The 20904-nt window shown below is 43.7% G+C and overlaps 1 protein-coding gene across 1 annotated transcript in view; it reads right to left on the bottom strand.

Moving 5' to 3' along the window:
- dgkzb (diacylglycerol kinase, zeta b) overlaps positions 1-18131 on the bottom strand; it is a 26391-nt gene extending 8260 nt beyond the window's left edge. Inside the window, exons 1-26 of the mRNA XM_037683300.1 lie at positions 17131-18131; positions 16393-16489; positions 15824-15919; positions 15607-15684; positions 15483-15539; positions 15316-15384; positions 13332-13403; positions 12749-12865; positions 12062-12136; positions 11470-11571; positions 10790-10872; positions 10417-10477; positions 10124-10237; positions 9240-9380; positions 9079-9157; positions 6210-6265; positions 6066-6128; positions 4788-4861; positions 4453-4564; positions 3876-4075; positions 2219-2319; positions 1934-2025; positions 1606-1675; positions 1494-1534; positions 1228-1406; positions 208-285 (exon numbers count right to left, since the gene is read on the bottom strand). Coding sequence (XP_037539228.1) covers positions 208-285; positions 1228-1406; positions 1494-1534; positions 1606-1675; positions 1934-2025; positions 2219-2319; positions 3876-4075; positions 4453-4564; positions 4788-4861; positions 6066-6128; positions 6210-6265; positions 9079-9157; positions 9240-9380; positions 10124-10237; positions 10417-10477; positions 10790-10872; positions 11470-11571; positions 12062-12136; positions 12749-12865; positions 13332-13403; positions 15316-15384; positions 15483-15539; positions 15607-15684; positions 15824-15919; positions 16393-16489; positions 17131-18131 — 3308 coding nt within the window. The remainder of the gene's footprint in view (positions 1-207; positions 286-1227; positions 1407-1493; positions 1535-1605; positions 1676-1933; positions 2026-2218; positions 2320-3875; positions 4076-4452; positions 4565-4787; positions 4862-6065; positions 6129-6209; positions 6266-9078; positions 9158-9239; positions 9381-10123; positions 10238-10416; positions 10478-10789; positions 10873-11469; positions 11572-12061; positions 12137-12748; positions 12866-13331; positions 13404-15315; positions 15385-15482; positions 15540-15606; positions 15685-15823; positions 15920-16392; positions 16490-17130) is intronic.
- Between the last annotated feature and the right edge of the window lie 2773 nt (positions 18132-20904).

Genomic DNA, 20904 nt, shown 5'->3' on the forward strand with positions numbered 1-20904 from the left:
GGACCAGATCAGGGGTTCTGGACCAGATCAGGGGTTCTGGACCAGATTAGGGGTTCTGGACCAGATCAGAGGTTCTGGACACAAATGTACATGTAACACAATTCTGGATCTAAAAACTTGCTCCATGACTTCAGTTCAGAGATTATTATAGGAGTGTGTGTGTGCATGTGTTTGTGCATGAGTGTGTGTGTGTGTGTGTGTGTGTACCTGTGCAGGGGGGACTTGAACGTTCTCAAAGCCTCCAACACTGAACTGTCACTGGAAGTCCTCCTCCTCTGACTGTCCCTGAGACAAACAGACAGACAGTCAGTTCTATCCTTCCATCAGTCCAACTTGCCGTCAGGGACTGAGTGACCCTAACAAGGTTTCCATGGTAACTGAATCTGAGTCCATCCCCCACCCCTTTTGGATTAAATGAACTCCTGAGATGTTTTCAGAGAAAAACTGCAGCATCAATTTGAAGCTTTTTAATATTTCGGTCTGAAGCCAAACAACTGTTTAAAGCTGATCTATATAAAAAAAAAAAAAACTTTAAAAATTATGGATTAAAGTTAATCAGACTGGAAGAATGGCGCCACCTGGTGGTCTGATGTGTGATGAATTCTGGGAAACGTATTTCTGACACGCCCGTCTTCATTAAGAACAGTTTGGCAGGTTTGAGCTTTTGTTATGCTAATTTTAGATTTTAGCTTTTGTTAATTTTAGCTGTTGTTCTGCTACTTTTACTTCAGTTACAGCTTTAACTAATTTTAGCTACATTTTCAGTGCTGCTCAATATTTTAGCTGAAAATAGTAAGTTTCTTTCAGCTGCTCCTTCTTCAGGGGTTGCCACATGGAGCAAACTCATGAAATATTTGGCAGTTTGTTTTATGTCGGATGCCCTTCCTAATGGAAACTGGGCTCGAACCTGCAACCTCACGATTACAAGACCGTGGCGCTGACCACCGAGCTACCAGTGCGAGGATTTTAACAGAAAAGGATTGTTTTAATTTGAGTACAATTCAAAGTTAAATTCAGGCTGCTGTTGGTTCTGACTGGATCCGTTGTTGGTTCTGACTGGACCTGCTGTGGGTTCTGACTGGACATGCTGTGGGTTCTGACTGGCATTCTATAAACAGAACTCTGCAGGACTGAAAATAATTTATTTATCCTAAACATGTTTTGATGTTAAGCAGCTGCTTGGTTCTGGTTTTACGGGCCTTCTCGGACCAGGGCGGGGTGACTCACCTGGCTGCAGTAGGGGGAGAGGACGGGGAGCAGGGGTAGGAGAACTGTCTTTGGGGCTCCTCAGAGTCCACCAGGTCTGGCATGCTGGGGGAGGTTCCCACCGTCTCCTTGACGACCAGTTCCGGGTCCAGGATGTAGAGCTCGTCCAGAGAGATCTCTGTTACATAGTTCAGGTGCTCCTGAAGGAACAATACAAACACATCTGGCTGAAAAACAAACGGGTCGTTCTGATCAGCTGGGACCGACCCGAACAGACCGAGTCGTACCTGAGCACGGTCGATCCTGTAGAAGCGATCTGCGGTGGTACCTGAGAACAGAAGGCAGAACCGGGTCAGGATCCATGTTGGGCCTGCAGACATATGTTCTGTGTGGACTTACAGTCAAGGAAGCACCAGTTCATGGACAGTTTCTGGGGGGACAGACTGTCCCGGGTCATTTTGTCCCCGTCCTGCAGGAACACAACGAGGTGAAGCATGAAAACTGGATCATTTTCAAGAACCCAACTCAGACAGACATGTGGTTCTGTTCCAAATATCTGAACTGTATTTTAATCTAATCTGTTCAGATTAATTTAGTCAAGCACAGAAACAAACAAGAGACGTTAAATTCATCGTTCCGCTTGGAATCTGAGCAGACATCGAGACAAACTGCTTCGAGTCTCACGGACAGAACCAGTTCTCAGAGTCAACGTGAGCCTGCGCTGCACCTGGTCCAGGTGGTCATGCAGACGCTCGATGTGAAGGCGGCACATCTCCAGGTCGCTGTCCCCGGGGACGACAATGACTCCGAGCGGCGCCGCTGCACAGACACAAACATCAAACTCAGGGTAGCAGCTGAAACTCAGCTGAAAGTGGGTCAACATGAGCCGAAGTTCCAGTTTAATTCTGATCTGGTTTAATGTGAACTCAGTAACAGAACTGGTTTAAGTGGATGTAAGAAACCAAGATTTATGATGAAGGTGAAAACAGTCCTGGTTCTGGTTCTAACTCACAGGCCTCCTTCAGCTGGTCCTTGTCGTAATGCAGAGCCTCGTACGCCGCCATGCTGATCCGATTCACTCTGATCTGCAGCTTCTCTGGAACCGGTTGCTGGCTGCAGACAAAACGCACACACACACCATTTACACACTAAAATATAGAGAAAACACACAAAACGAACGCACAATTTATTAATGAGAAGAAAATGTTAGCACAATGACGGAGGCAACTTGTCCGTGTCGTCTGACACGTTCCCTTTCTCTACTTCATACGAGTCAATCCTAACAGCAATTTTCTGGATACACTAGTCCCTCACTTATCGCGGGGGTGACGTTCCAGACACCCCCGAGAAATCTGCAAAGTCGTGCACAATCTTACATTGAAAACCTGCAAAAAAAAGAGTCCGTAAAATCGAACCGCGAAGTATCGAGGGACTGCTGTATATATTTCTCTTACAGACTGGTCAAAAGTATCAATATACTTTGTTATAATTTGTCTGAAAGCCATCGTGACCGTCGTCTTGTGCTGCCTACTATAATGGTGGAAAGTGGCGTTGTGCACTTCTGATTGAGACGTGTGGGAAATATGTAAAGAACTGCATGAGAGGCCTAGTTGAGTTCATAGATTCAGCTGCAGGTTAGACTGGAACTACTCACCCTCACAGTGGAGGCTCGTTGTGCTCTTGCTCTGGTTCAGAGGTGTGAACTGGACTGGAGCTGACCTGGGATCAGTCTAATGCTGCGTTAGAAGTTTTAGAAAGTTGACATCCGAGACCTCCTCCTCTGTTTAATGTTGTTTGTGATCGTTTGACATAAACGTCTTCCTTCAACCCCCTTTAAAACCATCTGTCCTCTCTGTCCAACATCTGGACCTGGTGGTCCTCAACACAGCGTTCCTTGTCCTTGAGGTGTAGTTGGATATATATTTAAAAATATAAAATAAATAAATTTAAATAAATAAATAAATATATATATATAATATTGCATACGTCACACTAGCTGTCACATACGTGATGCTAGCCTTCACCTTTGGGGCGGCTGTGGTTGAGTGGTTAGAGCAGTCGTCCTCTAATGCAAGAGCTGAGGGTTCGAATCCACCAGTTGTCACATGCCGAAGTGTCCCTGGGCAAGACACTGAACCCCTGATGCGTGTCCCATCAGTGTATGAATGTGATAAATCTCTGATTAGTCTCTTTAGACTGGTTTGTTCAATTATCTTTGTAAAGGTCTAGTAGAGTGCTGTATGAATGGGTACATGAGGGCACAGACTGTGTTGTAAAGCACTTTGAGTATCTCCATAAGACAGAAAGGCGCTATACAAGTATAGTCCATTTACCATTTACCTACATCATGCTAGCTGTCTCGGTCATGCCAGCATGTTTTTTGTTTCTTGATGGCGAGCTACACCTAAATTATGTTAGAAATGTAAATCAGTAAATCACCTAAGGCTTTGATGTTTTGAAAATTATTGGGCAGACGTTAAAGGTTCATAAACACTGGATGACAGTGGTACAAACTGAAAATAAAAGCTCTGTGAAGTTGTGAGGAGTGCCTGTTCATTAAAATACTAAATGTTTTTTTTGTACTGATATTTTTTTGTTTGTTTAAATTTGTTTTATTTTAACAGATAAAGCAGGTGGAGATAAAATGTTATCAACAGTCTGACTCTTACTCGTTCAGGTGGGGCATGCTGATCCTCCTCTTGGCCTTTTGCACCATGTTAGCCTGGTTCCGCAGGTTGATGCGGATGATGGATGGCGCCAGCTTGCAGGGTTCGCCATCCACCTGCATGGGGATTGACTTGGTGGTGGTGAGGGTCACTTCCTTACACTGATGGAGACGCTCGCCATGACCGCCGACCTGCAGCGTGGCCTGTACACAAACCACAGGTAGCATCAGCTAAAGCCGTTAACACCTGCGCTGAGGGCGGGGCTTACTGCAGGTGTCAGTTAAGTTGGTTTAATCAGCGATGTATTGCACATCGTTCAGTCTGTCAGTCCGATACGTTCTAATGTGTTCTGATGGGTCAGAAGTGTTTCATGTGAATCAAATGTGGTTTATTTGGTCTCCTGAGTTCTGACTGGATCCGATACGGTCCATCTTGGTGGATTGTGTTGTGACTGAACCCGAAGTGGTTTTTATGTGACCTGATGTGGACTGACTGGATGCAGTGTGATTTAACTTGGTCTCGTGTGTTCTGACTGGATCTGATGAGGTTCTGATGTGGACTGGATGAGCTGGAAACTCACCAGAGAAGTCAAGGTGAAGCCGATCACCTCGATGCAGCCGTCGTCATGACGCTGAGGCTCGAAGTCTTGATGCTCACTGGGGTTCCCCCACGGCGTGGTGCCGGCGCAGTACCTAGACCAGAGGAAACAGGAAACAAGATTCAGATTTATTTAGAAGCAAAGAAAAGTCATGCTGGTTTGACAAGAGGCACAAAATGTTTTCCCCATTTCAAAGTGCAACAGAAGGTGCATTTAAAGGTAAAGTACAAACATTTTACTAAAAAAGTATTTGAATCCTGGTGTTTTACTTCCAGTGAAGTTTTTTTTTTTACTTTAATAATGTTTCTGAAGCTTACCTGGGGATGTTGAGGAAGAGGAGGCACTGCAGCTTCATCTCCTGGACTTTGGCTGTGAGATCTGTGCCATCACACTGAGGAGCAGGAAAACACAAACAGGGTGGGTTACAGGATACATCAAGTAATCAGAGTACTCGGGGTTACAGAAAGCAGAGTAATCAGAGTAATGCTTAGTTTTCCTGAAAACAAAAAGAAAAAAACAGTATTTTGTTGAAGATCTGGGGTCTGATTTTAGAAACAAATTTTCTTTAATATATTTATTTCACGTGTCAGATATTACTTTAAAAAGCTAATCAGCAGATATTCATGTTAATAAACAAATTTTAATGTTAATAAACATCCATCCATCCAGCCATCCATTATCTTTTACCTGCTACTTCCATTTTTGGGTCATGGGGTCGCAGGTGCCCATGTCCAGCAGTCACTGTGCGAGGAGCGGGGTACACCCTGGACAGGTCTCCAGTCCATCACAGGGACACATAGAGACAAACAACCATTCACTCTCTCACTCACACCTAGGGGCAATTTAGAGTTACCAATCAGCCTAACATGCATGTTTTTTGGTCTGTGGGAGGAAACCGGAGCTGCCGGAGAAAACCCACGCATGCACGGAGAGAACATGCAAACTCCACCCAGAAAGGTCACCGGACCGGGATTTGAACCAGAGACCTGCTTGCTGAGAGGCAGCAGCTCGACCAGTTGCACCACTGTGCTGCCCGTTAATAAACATGATAATTATAAAGATTTTTAATGTTTAATTATAAACATGATTTTGCTTTTTTTTTTAACCCGTTGCTGTAAAACTGGGAACAAACCAGAATTTATTCTGCATAAAAATAATAAAAGTTTGGTAAATCTGAATGTTTTTGTTGTTTATCTTTCCTCTGGATGGTTGTGGATCATTCGTCCTGCAGGTTAGAGGCAGCTCGTTCTGAAGAGGCTGGAATAAAAAGCCGCCTGTTGGTTTTGTGAATTAAAAGCGGAGCTTTGTTCTCCGTCTCTGCAGCGTCAGGCCCAGCTGAGGTTCTGACAAAAGGTTCTGTTCAACAGCTTTGATTGCCTCTGAATAACCAGTTTGTTTAGGTGGGAATAAAGCGTCGCTCTGACCTGCTGACTGAACCTCAGAGACGAAACCTCAGCTCAGCCTCACAGACACAACCTCTACAAGATGTTCTCCTGATTTCTGACTGAACCGTTCCTCTGACGCTCGGAGAGGAACACGATGAAGGTGATGGAAGACATTTTGCTTCCAGAAGTTTTTTCCTTCGTCAGACTCACCACCACTCTGATGTGTTTGGCCAAGTCTTTGGAGCTCCCGCTCAGGAAGTCAGAGAAGGCCGTCTGAAACGTAAACATGCACTGATGTTAGCAGCGTGGTCTGGTACTGATGGACCGTCAGAGCACAGCAAGAACCGGACTCACCCCGGCGTAGAACATCTTATTCCTGAAGCGACTGTTGAATTTCTCTGGATTGGCCTCTGAAAACACAAAACCACAGAAGCAAAACCTTCATTTTTGTTTGGAACTGGTCTCTAGAAGGCCATAGGGTCAACAAGTCTTGCAACAACACATTGTTCAGGAGTTTCCACAAGGTTCTGTTTGGATCAATATGGTTTTATACGGTTCTACCTAGCAGTACTATCAATCAACAGGATTAACCTCCACAGCTCCGCAGATGATACTCAGGTTTCTAGGAGTGGATGTCAGAAAAATCTCCTATTTGTTTACATGAAGGGGCAGGGCTAAAAATGTACAGGAACCGGCCACTAGGGGGCTCTGGTCCTTTGTGGCTTCAACTTCCAACTTCTGATCATGTTTCTATTTACAACACATCTCTATGGTCCAGAACCTGAACCTGACTGAAACACTGTAGTGGGACCTTCAGAGATCTGAGTAGAAACCTCAACCAACTGTTGCAACGATGGAAAGAAGAGAGGGCCAAAACTCCTCCACAACCAGAAGAGAGTTGATTTATATAAATATAAATCCGTCTCAAAAGTAGTCACACAAGCGTACAGTGGGATTTGTACTCGTACAATCAGATCCACAAGCGTACAGAAAGTTTTACAAATGCCAACTATAAGACTCACAAATGCATCGTTTTTCAAATGTACACATTTCAGTAGAAATATTCTGCGCATACATTGTCAAATACATGTGCACAAACCACCTGCTGCGGACGAATCAGTCGACACGAGCACATGGATCAGCTTGTCTGTAAATGTGATTTTTGAGACTTTCTTACCGCTCCAGATTCACAAAGGTGATGCTGCGTTCAAAGCTGGTGAAAAGCTAGGACATCTGAGTTCTATCAGATTTACTGAGTTACTGGAAAAAGACTAATTTCTAACTCGTCACCATAGCTCATAACCTGTACATTAAAACACATGCATGCATACACTCAAAATATATTTGACAGTATCTTCTTCCTCTGCTAGAAATACCGGATAATGTATTTTTCCACAAGAAGAAAATGTTAATTTTGTGGACTTGTGGAAGTGAAATTAACATCAAAAGTGGTTAGGTTATTCTTCTTGTGGAAAAGAAAAGCTTTGCAGAGTGGTGAAGGCTGCACAGAAGACTGTTAGAGTCAGTCTCCTCACCATCACAGACATCTACACCTCTAGATGCAGGAAGAGGGCTACATGCATCATGAAGGACCTCACTCACCCAGCACACACATTTTTGCCCCACTCCCCTCAGGAAGGAAGTTGAGGAGCATTAAGTGTAGAACCACTAGACAGAGGAACAGCTTCTACCCTGAGGCTGTTAGACTCATGTATCTCTAACTAGAATAATCACTGTGAAAAATCACATCATGTTTGCTGCTGATCTGTTTCATGTTGCTGCTGATCTGTTTCAATGTTGATGTGTTCATGCGTGCACATCCGCTCACACAGACTCATGTTCATGTTTGTGCTGATGTTCAATGTTTATATGCTATTAGTGCTTAGTGTTTATTTAGTTGATGTTTTTCTTAGTTCATATCTTAGATGTTATTACTGTTTTTCTTATACATTTTATTGTTGGATGTAACTGGGACCCTGTGTACATAATTTTGCTCCACCACATGTACCACATGAGGTGCGAATGACAATAAAGAATCTCTGACTCCGACAACCTACTAGAAATATATATATTTTTTTCAAGTAATATTAATCTTTTTTTTCACTGAAAAGTAGTCCACAAAAATAATAACCTGCTTATTTTAGATTGTTTATTTTTACCAAACAGTTCCTTTAATTAACATTTTGGGGTCCAGTAACGTTAATGTAAGAGTACGTGTTTTAATAAAGATGTCTTCAACAATTGCTCTTGCCGAGGGCGGACGCCTTCTCCTCCTCTCCTTCTCTTGCTTTTGCTCAGTCTTGTCTGTGAAACTGCTTAGAGCCTCTCTTCTACAAATCTTCCGAATCATAATTTATGGATATGGATTTGGGCAGTTGGTCCCTCAACACAATTGATAACATTTCTTTGAAGAGAAGGCAGGCTTTGGGCGAGCCGATTGGCCCCGTTGGCATGTACGCAGCTGGATATTTCATAGACTTGGAAGACTTGGACAACTTGATGATGTGTCCATCTCTGCAGTCATTCATGGATTTTAAGGACGCATATATACTTGGATTTATGATAACTGGTTTCCTGCTTTTTGGATTTGGCTGGTTGCTGGTTTATCTACAATCAAGGAAGTCGTCGGCAGCAAATTTGGACTCGATCAGGCTGCTTACCTTTATGATGGCTTGGTTCGTGCCTCGAGCACCCAGACTCAAATGCTTTTGGTAGGATGGATCAGATCTCGGGGATTATTCTCAGGCCATTGGTGTGGCCATTTAATTTGGATGCTTCTGAACCAAGCGAACTGACAAAGACTCGAGGTAGATGTAATTAAAGTTCTGCCTGTCCCCAAAACAATCGTGTTTATCTGAATTTGGCTCCCTGACTGGCCTTGACAGGTCACCTTATCTCAGTTCGCCTGAAAGTTTTGTAAACCTGAAGCTCTGCCCCTGTCTCCCCTCCTACCAAGGAATTCCATGAACTTTTCAGAGTGGCCCAGCTGAATAAACTTTCTGTCTCATTTTAGGACTCTTTGGATTCGTCCTTGGTCATCCTTCGACAACATGTACGGGCAGAATACTACTTGTGCAAACTGAAAGGTGTACAAATGAGAAACTGATGATGCATTTGTGGATATTACTATACAAGCACAAATGTTGTTGTGCAAGTGTGACTACTTTTGAGATGGATTTATCTTCATAGATTTAAATCTGGGAGTTCATGCGAGCAGACCGACCTCTGGATTCATGGAAGCCCAGCGTGACGTGAGCGTCGAAGCCCAGACTGAAGTAGTTGTTGAAAACGTCAATAGGAAGCTGAGAAAGAAAAGAAACTAAATAAATATTTTAAAACTAAAAAGTATGGTTTCATTTCTTACTAAAAGAAAGAGAAATGGACCTTATCTGTCTGATGCTCATCCCGCTCGTCGGGTCGAACCTCCGGATTGGCTTCCACGCTCAGGTTCCACCGATCCAGCTGGACGATGTTCCCGTCCTCCACGTGGGACAGGATCTTTGTGATGGGTTCATCAGTGTACCCCTGAGACACAAACACCCCAAAAACTCCTCTGAAACCTTCATTCAGGCAGGAAAACTGCTTTAAGTCATTTAAACCCTCCTGTTGCCCATGGGTCAAAATGACCCGAGGACTTTGTTTTCAAACAGGCTTCTTTTTTTGATTTGACCCAACGGCAGCTGGAGGGTTAAACCAAACAGGAACTACAAACATTTTAATATCTGACTTTTGCTTTTCATGTTTTTAATGAGTTTAGTAATTGAATAATGAAATAATTTAGTAATAGAAAATGTTTTTTTTATCAAGTCAGGACAACATGAATAAATTAAATACATTTAAAAAATACTACTCAATTTTTTAGACATTTATGCCTATAATGTAAAGTTTTAATTTTCTTTTAACAAAAACAAAAAGGCTGTGAAACAAACTGTAGGAAATAATATTAATATTACTATTGTTATATAAATAATGTTAAAATCAAATGAAAGGCTCATAGAAATATAAAAGCATATGTTTATTAATTTAGATATGTTCTTAATATTTCTCTTTTTTATCTGTAAAATTTGATTAAATAATTTTTTATAAGACTTAATGTTTTTGTTCTGGTTTCTTGAAGAACATGAGCATTTTGGGTTCTGTTATTTTTTTTGTTTGTTTGTTTTTACCAAAACCGTCTCAGCTGTGGTCTCAGAACGTGTGAGGTCAGTTTTCACACAGGGACGGGACTAACGTCTCCCAGCAGGTCCAGTTTTACCAACAGAACTCACCCCGCCCCAGTTAAGGGTCCTGGCCAGATCGTTACCCGTCCCCAGAGGAAGGATGGCCACGGGAGGCTGGGGGCGGAGGTTCAACTGGTCCAACATGGACAGAATCCAGCCCACCTGGAGACAGAGACAGACATGTTAAACTGTTCTCTAATCCAGACCTCGAACTGGGTCCAGAGCCAAGTCCAGCATCAGTTACCATGGCAACGGATTCAGGGCCCAGAAGTTACAAACACAAAACAGGAAAAGGCAAACCCAGATGTGTGGTTCTGAAGCATGTTTGATGCTGGACTAACCGTGCCGTCACCGCCGCACGCTAGGATCCTCAGGTTGGGCACTTTGGAGTACAGCTCCAACCTGCAGGACACAAAGCAGAACTCTCAGAACTGAACCAGGAACACCGAACTGAACCTGGACCAGAGGACCTGGACAAATTAGGATCAGCATAGGGAACAAAACTGATGTGTCCAAGGTCCTTGAGGCACAGAGTCACCTCTGCACAGCTGACCCAGTCCAGCTAACCCAGTCCAGTTGACTCAGTAATCCTTAAACCCAAACTTAAGTGAGACATGTTCTGAGTTTGGATGGACATCATGTTAGGTTGTCCTCTCTTTTAGATGTCTTCTACAGGGGTAAAGGGGGATGTGGGAGATTTCAGCAGGTCTTTACCCCTCTCTGGGTCCTCCTTTGGTCAAGTCGAACACCTGCCGAGGGTTCAGGTACCACATGAAGGACTGGATGATTTTTGCTCCCTGAAGAGAAGAAAAAGTCAGAAAAGACTAAACCTAAAACCTGTTGGGACCATTTGAAAAGTTCTTCAAAAACAGAAGCAATTAGAACATTTTCATCCCCAATTTTAGGGGGCGGTTAGGTCTAGGATCCTCTGGGTTAGGTCTAGAGTCATCAGAGTTAGGTCTAGAGTCATCAGAGTTAAGTCTAGAGTCATTAGAGTTAGGTCTAGGATCCTCTGGGTTAGGTCTAGGGTCCTCCGGGTTAGGTCTAGGGTCCTCCGGGTTAGGTCTAGGGTCCTCTGGGTTAGGTCTAGGGTCCTCTGGGTTAGGTCTAGAGTCATCAGAGTTAGGTCTAGAGTCATCAGAGTTAGGTCTAGGGTCCTCCGGGTTAGGTCTAGTGTCCTCTGGGTTAGGTCTAGTGTCCTCTGGGTTAGGTTTAGTGTCCTCTGGGTTAGGTTTAGTGTCCTCTGGGTTAGGTCTAGTGTCCTCTGGGTTAGGTCTAGTGTCCTCTGGGTTAGGTCTAGTGTCCTCTGGGTTAGGTCTAGCTCATCAACAGTAAAGCGCTTCAGTTATTTTTCATCCTAACTCTACAAATGTATTCAACCTTTAGAAAACTACCTGGTTCCCGCCGCTCTTGGGGTTAACGAATACCAGCAAGGGCTTCATGAGCTGCGAGGGGAGGGGCTTAATCAGGAAGGGCTTCCAGCGGCCATCTTGGAGCTGCATGACAACAGAAACTACAGGAAGTCAGCAGAAAAGTGTCCAACAGAGTGACACTCAGATACCTGAAGGTCCATCTGTTCAACCAACCATCTAAAACCTTCAGGAACAGCTCAAATGAACGTTTTTTTTTTCTGTCAAACACAATGATTTCATATATTTTTATGAGGGTGTGGAGTTGAGTTCATGTGCTGTAGGAAATTGTAAATCAGAATTTTGATGTCAGAATGTAAAACTTTTAAAATAAATACAATTTGTATCTACGTAGATATTTCTAAACACTGCTTCAGTCTGGGCTGAGGTGACTGTGGGGATGAAACATTCAGATTTATTTGTTTGTTTACTAAGAAAGTAATGTATATTGTTTTTACATTACCATACTATATCTAGATATAAACTATAATTTATTTTGTACAACATTTTTATTTAAACTTTGGACCCAAACACTTAACTTTCTTGTTTAAATACCAATATTTGTTTACTTCCTCACCTCTCCTCCCTTTTTGCTCGACCTGTTGCACTTCAGCGACGTCCGTTTCTTCTTTTTGCTCGACTTCAGAGACGTCTGCACAAACGAGACAGAACAAACTTTCTGCTCATTTCTTCCCTGGGAGGAGGTGACCCGTAATCAGGAGAAAGAAACAAAGACTGAAGGATAAGTCGTGAAGATGGAGATTAGGGTGACATCAGTGTTACTAAAACTGAAACCGTGAAGGCTATTATTGTGTAAAAGTCTTAATCCACTCCTAGTTTCTGCATAAATTTCTTCCGAGCAGCCAGATCCTGATGAGAATATTTAATGAATAGTTAGTTGTTTATAGGTTTGCTGCTGGAGCTGATACTTTTCTAAGGTGAATGTGGGTTTTAATCTCAGGTGGAATCGGTTTTAAAAACTCTGAGGTGGAATCCACTCAAACATGTTGGGTGTTTCCATAAAAAACGGATCTGTTTGGATCCTTCCCAGAATCGGACTCATTCATTCAATTCATTCAACCTTTATTTAAACAAATAAATCACATTGAGCCTCAAAGACTCATTTACAAGAGAGACCTGTTTGGACAGACAAAAACAGTGGAAACTGGTGGAAACTGGACACATGTAGGAGTTGGAGGTGAAAATATTCCTATCAGACTTTTTTTTTTCCTGCCTGAGGAAAAAAAAAAAAAGATGTTCGTACCTGCGACCGGCGGACTCTGATGATCCACGTTGGGGGGACGATGACAGCGGCGTGAGCTCCCAGAGAGCAACACTCTTCTATCTGCTGCAGCATGAAACACGCCACCTTGTTGTGGTACTGAAACACAAATCACAGCACAGAACGATTAAAAACGAATGTCAATAAAAATGAAAACACAAAGATATTTTGAGTCAGTCTGTTTTTTTTTTTAAACAAGTCTAGAAAACCGATTTAAAGATGGAGAGCCTCGGAGAGGTTTTATTTTGAAAGGACAAGAAATTCCAAAGTTGATGTTCAGAAGCAGCAACGTTTTACAAAGGTCAAAGAGATGAGATCCTTCTCATGAGATCTTTAAGCATTTGAAGGGGATGACTCTCAGCTACTACCACACCAAAGATTAGCTCAATATCTGTGAAACTGATTGACTTACAGACAATATTTTAGGGTTGATTAAATGTGGTGGACATCTTGAGGCTTCAAAATGTAATCATTTGTAGATGTGAAACTTGCTCAGTGATTCATGAGATATTTTGCTAACAGACAGACAAACACAAGAAGACAAAGACGAATCACATAAACTCACCGCCTGTTTGCACCACGAGCAGCTGATGGCAACGATCTCTTTGCTGTGAAACGTAAACTTCTGCTGGAAGCCCTGTTGGTTAACATCAGAAGCAGAAAACATTCAGTTAAACGTCCACTTACAGGACCAAACTATCACTGGACCAAACTCTCACTGGATCAAACTGTCACAGGACCAGATGGCTACTGGACCAAACTGTCACAGGACCAAACTGCCACAGGACCAAACTATCACTGGACCAAACTGTTACTAGACCAAATGGTTACACGACCAAACTGTCACAGGACCAAACTGTCAGGGGACCAAACTATCACTGGACCAAACTGTTACAGGACCAAACGATTACACAACCAAACTGTCACAGGACCAAACTGTCAGGGGACCAAACTGTCACAGGACCAGACGGCTACTGAACCAAATGGGTACTGGACCAAACTGTCACAGGAACAAACTGTCACAGGACCAAACTGTCACAAGACCAAACTGTCACAGGACCAGACGGCTACTGAACCAAATGGGTACTGGACCAAACTGTCACAGGACCAAACTGTCACAGGACCAAACTGTCACTGGACCAAACTGTCAGGGGACCAAACTGTCACAGGACCAGACGGCTACTGAACAAAATGGGTACTGGACCAAACTGTCACTGGACCAAACTGTCACAGGACCAAACTGTCACTGGACCAAACTGTCAGGGGACCAAACTGTCAGGGGACCAAACTGTCAGGGGACCATACTGTCACAGGAAAAAACTGGTGATCAAAGAACATTAATTCAAAAACAACAACTGTTAACTTGTTGGAACCGACAGACTTTTGTTAAAAAAAATTACAGCCTTTATTCTTTGTTTTTGGCTGCTATATTCTCCGTTTTTGGCTGCTACTTGTATTATTTTAAATATAAATGATGAATCACGCGTGTCATCTGTTGGACATCTTTTGCAATCACCGTTAGTTGTCTGCCGTGTAAATGCTGCTGTTCTTGTATTTTGTAATGTGGTATGTCTGTGTGTCTATTAATGTGATGTGATGCTGGATATCTGTGGGTTTTTTATGTTCTGCAGAACAAGAACCTGCTGTAAAACAGAAATTATGCCGAGCCAGGCCCGATTTCTTTTAATCTTTTCCTGTTTAAAAATTAAATAAATAAATAAAAATCAGTACAAACTGAAGGAAAACTCTTGAAACTCAGCAGAACCAACAGGAACTTAAAGCTCCTGTGACATGCATTTCCTACAAATACAAGGAAACAAAAGATCTTAAGCAAAATTTAGCATAATACACAATTTTACCCATTTTATTACATAACTGTTGTGATAACTGTTGTCTGTGTTGTTAGTAAATGTTTCAATGCATGTGTTCCCCTTTGATATCACTTCCTGTTAATGACATCACTTCCTGTTACTGGGCATTGGAATCTCCCAGTAAATGTTCATCTCAGCTGTGTGGTCTCCCCCCACCCCCCCACCCACCAAAGACATTTTGTCATTCCAAAAATGCGTTCATATTTATTTTGAAAATTGTATGTCACAGACACTTTAAACTCCTATCAGGAAAACTACCAGCCAGGTTTGTGGAATTATGAAGGTTTGAGATGAAATGTTTTATGTTTTAACAGAGAACATTGGTAATGGTGCCAATTCAGAGCATTTAAGTACTTTATTATGATTCACCCATTATTCTTCTGTTTTCATCAGAACCTTCAGTTCACTGCTCCTCCCACAGCTTTGGAAAATAACACAAAAAAACATGAAGACATGCGGCTCAATCAGAAACCGTGAGCTCTCACTTTTGGTACCAAATCATCTGAGGTAGAAGAATGAATACATCTACTCTATCTACAGTCTACCATCTATCTAGGTCTACCTGCCCGTCAATCTAATTCTCAGCTTTGCAGCAGAAGGACTTTCAAAAGCACGGACTCCCTCCAACATCCTGGCAGAGGTTTTCTAATTAAACTAGAGATCAGGACTCAGACCCACCTTCCCACACTGCCGACACTTCCCAGCCTGACGCCTCCTGTGGACCCAGTGATGCCGAACCACATTGGTCTGAAAAACAAAGAGGTTTTTATTTTTATTATTTTAAGCTAAATCACCTGACATGAGCCTGAGGCTGAATTATTTCAGATGCTGCCGTGCACGCTGACCTCTCGGATGGCTCGAGAAGCCGGTTCCTTGAACGATGGTTTGCACCTGAAGTTGATCTGAAGAGAGAGGAGAAGCTGTGAGGCGAGCAGCAGGAACATCAGAGTTCATCTGGAGCCGATTTACCTTCTCCAGCTGCTCCATGCACGTGACGTGCACAGATATCTTACATCCGGCACATTTCATCCTCGCCACAGACTTTTGCTGCAGAAAACAACAGATTTACTTTAACACGGAACAGGAAGAGCTGGTTTAAATAAAGACATCTTCTCCATTTGTTTATTCTTTTATTTAATCATCCGGGTCGAGCAGAACCAACAAGCAGAGCTGAAGGAGAACTCACCAGAGATTTGGCGACACAATACTGCTCTCCAACGTAACAGAAGTCTCCAGAAACACTGGCCTCGAACCAGATGTGCTCGCCGTACTGAGCGTTCTCCTGCAACACAGAACAACAACAGTTCTGCCTGAAACCGACCCAGACCAGTCGAGTCTGTGATCGTTCGACCGAAGGAGGGTTCAGATGTTAATGTGAGCAGAAACCATCATTAGAACTCCTCATGGTGACCAGATCAGAAGACGTCGACCCTCAGATGGTTCTTTAGCTTCATGACAGATCACCACTACCTTTACATAACTGCTTATAAATATTAACTTAAAAAAATAAAAATAAAAAAAATCACAAAAAGCTAATCGGTCTTTCAGAGCTGTCTCAGCCTGAAATAAAAATATATCAAATATAAATTACTTTAAAATGTTTAACTCTTTAAAGGCCTTTAGTTTTATTGAGCTCCACGTTTCAGTTTTTTTGTTTGAAACTGATTAAATATTTATTAGATACTTTTTTCAACAAAAGCCATTTCCGCCCATTAGCTCCTCTGGTGTTTGTGATGAAATGACGACGTTACTCACGGTCCAGTCGACGGTGCTGCTGGGCGGCAGAGAGTCCGTCTGTCTGGACGTCGACACGTTGGCCTGAACTTGCTGACCCGACTTGGCAATGGCTTTCCTGCAAACACAACAGGACCAAAAACCCCTTAAACATATTTTATTTAATTTGTTTTCATCTTTAATTTACTCTAAAATAAAAAAAAAATAAAAACATTCAGTTCAATGAGATGATATGACTGTTTTGACTAATATTAAGGTCCAGTCAGGTTCAAATTCACACGGCTGTAACATGATTCAGGTTTTTAACCAAGTTCTGGTTCCCGTCTGAGGTGTTCTGACTGAATAAAATACTTTTGTTAGCGTTCAGAACGAAACGTTTCAGTTTGCATCCGGTTAAAAAAGTTTTCATCTGTTCAAAGTCACACGATAGTTTGAAAAAAATTGTAAAAAGAGGAAAACTGTTGAAAATTCTAATCCAGTCAAAAGTTTATTTTCTAAATCTAAAGAGGAAACCTGGATTTGTGGGCGGAGCCTGATCAGAGCCTTGGAGCTAACCAATCAGAGAGCAGACCTAACCAGTTTTCAGGGGCAGAGCCTTTATATTATATTATGAATTTTCAGACGTTTTCTGACCTGCAGACTGTTTGACATTTTATAAACCTGTAGACTCAGAACAGACCAGTTGAATATCACCTTCAGACACAAAGAAGTGGGTCACAGGGAACAGAATCAGGACTCAGACTGCTCATGGCCACATACAGCAAAAAGGCACTTAAGCTTTCCAGGCGGGAGTCGTAGCAGGAGCTCCCCAGTGGGCTGAGAGCTCCGGGACCCCTGTAGAAGGCCGGATGGTGGAGGTAGTACACGGAGCTCTTGCGGCTGGGCAGTGGGTGGCCCCTCCCGGGCCAGGGGCTCCCGGCTTTGGAGATAGTGGAGATCCTTCTCCTCTTCCTCTGGGTGGAGGCTCGATAGCTGAAGGGACTGGAGTCTCCTACAAACACCTGAGAAGAGTTCCTGCGAAGGCAGCGAGGGGCCCGGATCAGGGGCCTTGAGGTGGGTAGCACCTCAGGGGGCTTCCTCAGAACCTGCAGTGAGGAGATGGAGGAGGGGGTGGAGGCATGAGATGCAGGAGGCCAGGAGGCTTCATCCTCCTCTTCCTCCTCGGGCAGTTGCTCTGCCTCAGACAGCTGGCTGCCTTCTGACTGGCTGCTGGTGGAGCACTCACTGCTGTCATCATCTCTGTCAGAGTGGAGGCTGCTGGAGTTTGAGATCGTCCTCCCATTGTTGGCCCCACCCCTGAGCTCCACCTGCTGCTCTCCGGCTGATAGCCCCGCCCCCAGCACGCCCCCATCTTCCTCTTCCTCAGCCATCTGGATGAGGCTGGCGAGCAGCATGGACGACCCCAGCAGGTGGGTGTCGATGGTGCGCAGCTTCCCCACCTTCCTACGGCACACGGCAAACTTCGGGTTAAGGCTGGGGGTGGTGGTGCTGGAACGCCTGCGGGTGTGGCCTGTCCTGCCATGGTGGGGCACATGCGCCAACCGGCCCCCGCCTGCACTTGGGGGCCCCAGCTGCAGCTGAATGCCGGAGCGGCGCCTCTGGGTCAGGGCAGAGGAAGGCAGGCCAACACTGGACCTCCTACGGGCCTTGCTGGTTGGGATGGCCACGCTGGGCCTCCTCTGGCGGCACGCAGGGGTCTCCACCTCCACCTGCTGAGGGACATCCTTCCTCTTAAAGCGGCGACGGAAAAACGTGTCCATGTTGGACGCAGGAATGGATCGGACCTCCAAAAGACTCCTCCGTGGCTGTAGGAGCAGAAAGCAGTTAGCCAGGAGCCCCAGGAGCCGATTTTAACACAAAGAACAAAACAAATTTTACAGAACTGTGCAAAAGTTTCAGAGCAGATTGATCAGCTGGTTTCCTGAAGGTCTGGACTCTGCAGGACTTTGCAACTCTTTTTAATGAGTCCCTGATGGGACTGCTGTGGGATTCTGGACCTAAAGGATGAAAGACTCGGAGTCTGAGATAATAGAAAGTTTACACGGCAGTCACTAAAAGAGAATAATTCAAAAGAAAGAGAAATATTTAAATCTAAGTAGTTGGATCTGTGTTCCATCTCCATAAGATGTGTTTTAATCCAGTTGTCCTCACAGAAGGAAGTGAGAAAAGGGGAAAGTTTTGAGGAATCAGACCCTCAGAACTTAATATCCACCAGAATCCTGATCCTGCCCCTGATGGTCTGGTAACAGGTCTGGATTTTACAGACTCAGAGTTGCAGTTGGAGGATATTTGTTCAAATTAACCTAAAACTTCTAAATTTACAAAGTGAGGTTCTGAAAGAAGTTCCATTTCAGTAATTCTGATTTCATTTCTGAAAAGTAACGTCTAAAACTTTTGCACAGTTCTGCACTTCATTGCCACCAAGACACACCAGCAGAACTTCTGGACCACCACAGACTCACAGACTTCTAATCAGTTTAAGGCTGTTAATTTGAGCAGATCCGACGATCAGGTTCTGCAAGTCCATTGAGTTGATCGTGAACAGAGGTTCTAATCACCCGGATCCGGTTCACAAATATACATACAGGCTCAGATATATCCGTACGTTTAGCTGACTTCCTGTTAGTGATCATGATTGACTGCAGCTGGTAGTTTCTCATTGGCTTGAATAAAACTAATCTGTCCCCCTCAGATGGAAAAGAGTGGGTCTGGATGTTAAGGAACCACCAAGGCTCAAGTCTGCTATGAACTGGGACCTGCTGGAACACCACAATCCACATACACAGAGAAGACAGTTTTATATCTAAGAAGACCAAAAAAGAAGCTCCAAATCCTTCAAGGTGGACTGAAACCTTCAACTGTCCATATGGACAAGACAAATGTCTTCTGGAGAGGAGTTCGATGGTAAGATGAGACAAAAAAACTGGACGAGAAGGAAGTTTGGAGGAATTAAAGTGGAGCTTTCAAACTGAAGAACAGCTGCCAGGCATGGTGGTGGAAGCATCATGCTGTGGTCACAAAGAAAGAGGACTACCTCCAAATTCTTCAACTTCACCTCAAATTAACTGCTGGATGGTTGAAACTTGGACAGTTGGGTCCAACGGGACAAAGATCCCAAACATCAGAACTGGTTCCTGATTGGATGGATCAGCCTAACGTAAACCTTCTGGAACGGTCTTCCAAAAACCTCAAACTGTGGACTAAAAACCGGGTCTGAACCAAGAAACCAACCATTTCACTGAACTCTACCAATTCTACCGAAGAGGAGGAGGACGACAACAAGAACAACAAGAACAATGACAAGAACAAGAAAACCAGAACCTTGTTGATGGAGTCAAAAAGCTTGGAGGTCCAGGAGACACCTGTTGAGGGATGTCTAACCAAACATCAGTGGGTGTATGTATATATATGAACCTGTGTGGATCAAGAAAGTCAAACTTGTTTGTAAAAATAATTTTATGTAATTTTGAAGATTAACAGCTGTGAGGGTCAGGGGTCTGTTTTACCAACCAGGATCGGTTCAACACAAGAACTCATGACGCAAAATTTCTTAACAGAGATGGACTGGAACCAGTTGTTCATTTGATGTGTGCTAATCTGAGCTGAGACCAAGGCTGCAGGGACTACACACCCAGGAATCTGAATGTTTTTATGATCAATATTAAAATTGAGCTCCAGAAGTGTTTGTGTTTGTTCTGAACTCAGATGATGTCTGAAGTCATTATTTATTTATTGGACTGGAACTGTTATACTGGTTAAAACTCTCACAGCTTGTTTTGCTGGGACTAAATGAAGTTCTTCTCATGTTTCTGAGACATCGGATCCTCGTTTGACCTGCCGGCACAAGAGAGCAGCATGAATTATCAATCAGGAGGGGAGCAGGAAGCCGTCATCAACACGAAGACCTGCTGCCTTCTAGGTCCAGAACATCCCATCAGACAACCGATCATTACGAAACCTCAGCTGATCCACCACCGCCGGCTAGCATCAACAAACTCAACTGAACCGACAGGTGAACCCCTCAGGTGTGCCACAACAATACAACCAGACTCATGCTGAAACAGGAAGGGTCCACGACGAGAGAGAGGAACCAGAGACACGTGGAAAACAATAACAAAAACAACAACAAGCTAAATGATCTCAGAATCAAAAGTTGATACAACACCTCAGAACTGGACCTGTTCTGGTTCTGTTTCACTAAGTCAGGGGCCTTTAACAAACTTGAACTCAGGGGCCCCAAGGTCTTCATCCTTATTGGAACCAAACAATAGAAAGTCGTTTTACCAAGGGAAGGTCTTCTGCTCGATTCCAAAGGCCCTCGATGACTCCAAAGGCCCTCGATGACTCCAAAGGCCCTCGATGACTCCAAAGGCCCTCGATGACTCCAAAGGTCCTCGATGACTCCAAAAGGTCCTCGATGACTCCATAAGGTTCTCGATGACTCTAAAGGTCTTCGATGACTCCAAAGGTCTTCGATGACTCCAAAGGTCCTCGATGACTCCAAAGGTCTTCGATGACTCCAAAGGTCCTCGA

This window comes from Nematolebias whitei, chromosome 10 (genome assembly GCF_014905685.2).
Source record: "Nematolebias whitei isolate Nwh7 chromosome 10, NemWhi1, whole genome shotgun sequence".
NCBI classification, from domain to species: domain Eukaryota; kingdom Metazoa; phylum Chordata; class Actinopteri; order Cyprinodontiformes; family Rivulidae; genus Nematolebias; species Nematolebias whitei.